Here is a 4,366-nt window from a genome sequence, read left to right on the forward strand (position 1 = left end):
TATACATATATCAACATACATATATATATATATATATATATATACACACACACATTTCAACATACATATATATATATATATATATATATCAACATACATACATATACACACACACACACATATATATTTATACATACATACACACATATATAATAGTGGTTGTTAATGAGGTGATTGTGGTGGATGTGTTGCAGCAGTGGTGGTAGTGCTGATGATGAAGACAATGAAGGAGATGGTGATTAAGACAACAGAAAGAGAAGAGAGAGAGAGAGAGCAATAAACAAACAAAAATTCCTTACAGCATTTAACCGTTTCCTAACCAAGCCATTCCAAGCTCAAATCCCACTAGAGCTTACCACATTTGCCTTTCATTGTTTGGAAGCAATAAAATACCAATAACCTAAGACTGAGGTTTATTCAATCAACCATTCTCTCTGCTTCTTAAAAATGACCAAGAATTTCATAAAAGGAAAATATATTTTTGTTTGCTTTGCTCCTCTCTCTCTCTCTCTCTCTCTCTCTCTCTCTCTCTCTCTAGTTCTATTCTCCTCTCTTTTCCCAGCTGGGGTACCTATGTGTCCCCTCTATAGCAAGATACCTTCTTCGACCCATCTATCATACTTTAGCCTCTTGTCACCCAACACGAAGCCACCACCCTCAATATTACTCTTTCCTCTGTTGAAGGGAGGGGGTTTGTTCTCGTGGTCTTGTGAGTAATCTGGTGACTTCACTGGTGCCAGTACCATGTAAAAAGCACCCGGGTATATTCTGTAAAGTGGTTGGCATTAGGGAGGACATCTGGCCATAGAAACCAGGCTAAAGCAGACAGAAGAGCTTGATACCTTCTCCTGGCTCATCAACTCTTGTCAACCCATCCAGTATATGCCAGGATGGAAAAGGAGACCCTTGAGGCTCCACATAAGATTTTCTTGTTAAAATATATCAGCAATAAACAGGTTATAATTTTACAATTCTTTTATTCTTTTACTTGTTTCAGTCATTTGACTGCAGCCATGCTGGAGCAACAACTTTAGTTGAACAAACCGACCCCAGGACATTTTATTTGTAAGCCTAGTACTTATTCTATCAGTCTCTTTTGCCGAACTTCTAAGTTACAGGAACGTAAACACATCAACATTGGTTCTCAAGCAATGATGGACACACACACACACACACACACATTCGATGGGCTTCTTTCAGTTTCCGTCTACCAAATCCACTAACAAGCCTTTGTTTGGCCCAAGGCTATTGTAGAAAATACTTGCCCAAGGTACCAACCATTTGGTTGGGAAGCAAGCTTATTACCCCAGTCATGTCTGCACCTATAAAAACTATTCTAACAAGTTTTTTTTAAAACGGTTCCTAATAATACAGTTGTATATTTAAAAGATGAGGAATTATGTACATTATTTACATTTGACAGATATTTGTCCTCATCTTGTTTGTTGTTAACACAACATTTCAGTTGATATACCCTCCAGCCTTCATCAGGTGTCTTGGGGAAATTTCAAACCTGGGTTCTCATTTCTAAGGTATTTTTTGATGTTATAATTATTCAGGTGACTGCCTGGAATCGAACTCGGAATCTTGGGGTTAGTAGCCTGCGCTCTTAACCACTACGCCATATGCCCGTGGGCATATGCACAGGCATATGCACTATGCCATATGCACGGGCATATGGCATAGTGGTTAAGAGCATGGACTACTAACCCCAAGATTTCGAGTTCGATTCCAGGCAGTCACCTGAATAATTATAACATCACAAAATACCTTAGGAATGAGAACCCAGGTTTGAAATTTCCCCAAGACACCTGATGAAAACTGGAGGGTATATCAGCCGAAGCGTGGTGTTAACAACAAACAAGATGAGGACAAATATCCGCCAAATGTAAATAAAGTTCATAATAATATTTAAGTATAAAAATATAAGATTTTTTTAAAATATCAAATGGCCCTGAGGGTCCACCCAAGTAAAATAGCAAAAAAGGTAAAAAAATTGGTTGAGAACCATTGTGTTAAATGATGATACTGTCTGCTTTTGTGTTTTATTTCCTGAGATTTTTTTTCTAAAAAACAAAACAAAAAAAAAGTAAGAGATAACAAACCTTTGATCTTTCTTTCAGTTTGCTGGTCAATGGTAGAGAATGAGCCCTTTGAGAAGGCCTGTCAGGGACAACCTTGACCTTAGATATCAGTTCTTCAGCTCGTTGCCGTTCTGATTGTCCACCCAGAGTATCCAGTATTGTCCAAAAGTGCCTCATTGCAGTCTCGCAGCAGCAAAGCTTCTTCCCTGCAATGGTCAAGAAATATCAAAGCAGTGAGCTGAAAACGGTGTGTGTGTGTGTGTGTGAGTGAGAGTGAGAGAGAGAGAGAAAGTTGTCAGAAAATTGTGCTAACAATATGTTCAGCCTTAAAAAAAAAAAAAAACCTTTTTCTTGTTTAGAAATAAAGTAAGGATTTGATATAAATGCAAAATAATAATAATAATAATAATAATAGTCCATTTTACTAAAGGCACAAATCCTGATATTTTGTGGAAGGGGCTTAGTCAATTACATCAACCCCAATGTGCAACTGGTACTTATTTTATCAACCCTGGAGGGATGAAAGGCAGAGTGAGCCTTGACAGAATTTGAACTCAGAACAAAAGGATAGATGAAATACCACTAAACGTTTTGGCAGCTAACAATTCTGCCAAATGATAACAACAACAACAACAATTGTTCCTACTACAAGCACAAGGCCCTGAAACTTTGAGAGAGGGGACTAGTCGATTACATTGACCCCCAGTGTTTCACTGGTACTTAATTTATTGATCCTGAAAGGCAAATCGGCCCCAGCAGAATTTGAACTCAGAACATTAAGACAGGCAAAAAGCTGCTAAGCATTTCACCCGAATAATAATAATAATAATAATTTCTATGATAGGCACAAGACTTGGAATTTGGGGGAAGGGAATAGTTGATTACATTGACTCCAGTTCTCAACTGGTACTTATTTTATTGAACACCAAAAGAATGAAAAGCAAAGCTATCCCCGGCGGCATTTGAACTCGAAATGTGAAGACATTGAAATACAGTTAAGCATTTCACCTGACATGCTAACATTTCTGCTAGCTCACCACAATAATAATAATAATGATTACTGGAAGCACAAGGCCTAAAATTTGGGGGAAGGGATTGATCATATTGACCCCAGTGCACAACTGGTACTTATTTAATCGATGCTGAAAGGATGAAAAGCAATGTTGACCTCGGTGGAATTTGAACTCAGAACATAGTGACAGACAAAAATACAGCTCAACATTTTGTCTGGCGTGCTAACGATTCTGCCAACTCCCCGCCTTAATAATAATAATAATAATTCTTTCCACTATTGGCATAAGGCCTTATAATAATAATAACCGTTTCTAATTTTTGCATAAAGGGAGCAATTTTGATGAAAAGGGGTAAGTTAATCTGATCGACAACAGTGATCAACTGGTACTTAATTTATTGACCCTGAAAGGATGAAAGGCAAAGCTGATCTTAGTAGCATTTGAACTCACAACATAAAGATCCAAAAGAAATATTGCTAAGCATTTTGTCTGACATGCTAACAATTCAGGTAGCACAATAATTGTTAGAAAAATGATGAGAGGAAGTTGGTCGACTAAATTCCCACCATGCCATCCTGTACAGAGAGGACATGCTGGATAATGTAATCCAAGATACACAATGCCTAGGAAAAAGAATGTGTGATCATTACTGGAATGTCAGTGAGCCTAGATCTGTCAGCAGGTATCCGGACTCACCTGGGACCTAAGAAAAACAACAACAATTACATCATACAGAAGAGCTGGGAAACCAACTTTTGTGCCACTCCCGCACACCACCGTTCAATCACAAACACTACTACCGCCACCCTGACAACATCATCACTAATATGACAACTACCACTACTTCTACTACTACCACCGCCACCACTACCCCACCAACACCAACACTACGGCCTCATCGTCCACCTCTTACTGCCACCCTCAGCATTCAATCACAACTACTACCATCATTGTTACTACATCAACCACCCCAATACAACTGTCTCCACTGTTACTGCTACCACCACCACCACCACCACCACGACCACGATGAAGTGTCGTTTCTTCAAAAGAAGAAGTGAACCTTGGCTCCAGGAGAGAAATCTTTACCTACGTCAACAGTTGTCATGGTAACCATCTCACACATCTTTCTCATATATGTATGTGGAGACAGAGAGAAGGTGACTGTGAGAATAAAAGGAGGAGAGATGTTTGCGTACGTATAAATGTATTACATATGTGTGTGTGTGTGTGTGTGTGTGCGTGTATGTATATATACATGCAAATTTA

At 38.7% G+C, this 4,366-nt stretch overlaps 1 protein-coding gene and 1 long non-coding RNA gene across 5 annotated transcripts in view; one reads left to right on the forward strand and one right to left on the reverse strand.

The window, feature by feature from the left end:
- The window catches only part of LOC128248690 (uncharacterized), a 57,317-nt gene that overhangs the window by 34,308 nt on the left and 18,643 nt on the right, over window positions 1–4,366 (forward strand). The window contains exons 3-4 of one of the 2 annotated variants that reach the window (XR_008264847.1): window positions 998–1,065; window positions 2,124–4,206. This is a non-coding gene — a long non-coding RNA (uncharacterized LOC128248690). The remainder of the gene's footprint in view (window positions 1–997; window positions 1,066–2,123; window positions 4,207–4,366) is intronic. The other variant, XR_008264848.1, reaches the window with a different exon arrangement.
- Window positions 1–4,366, reverse strand: part of LOC106878116 (UPF0415 protein C7orf25 homolog) — a 256,888-nt gene that overhangs the window by 7,112 nt on the left and 245,410 nt on the right. For all 3 annotated transcript variants that reach the window (XM_052970393.1, XM_052970394.1, XM_052970395.1), the window contains one exon: window positions 2,106–2,290. In XM_052970393.1, the coding sequence (XP_052826353.1) occupies window positions 2,106–2,290 (185 nt within the window). The remainder of the gene's footprint in view (window positions 1–2,105; window positions 2,291–4,366) is intronic.

Source organism: Octopus bimaculoides, chromosome 9, assembly GCF_001194135.2.
Source record: "Octopus bimaculoides isolate UCB-OBI-ISO-001 chromosome 9, ASM119413v2, whole genome shotgun sequence".
Taxonomy (NCBI): domain Eukaryota; kingdom Metazoa; phylum Mollusca; class Cephalopoda; order Octopoda; family Octopodidae; genus Octopus; species Octopus bimaculoides.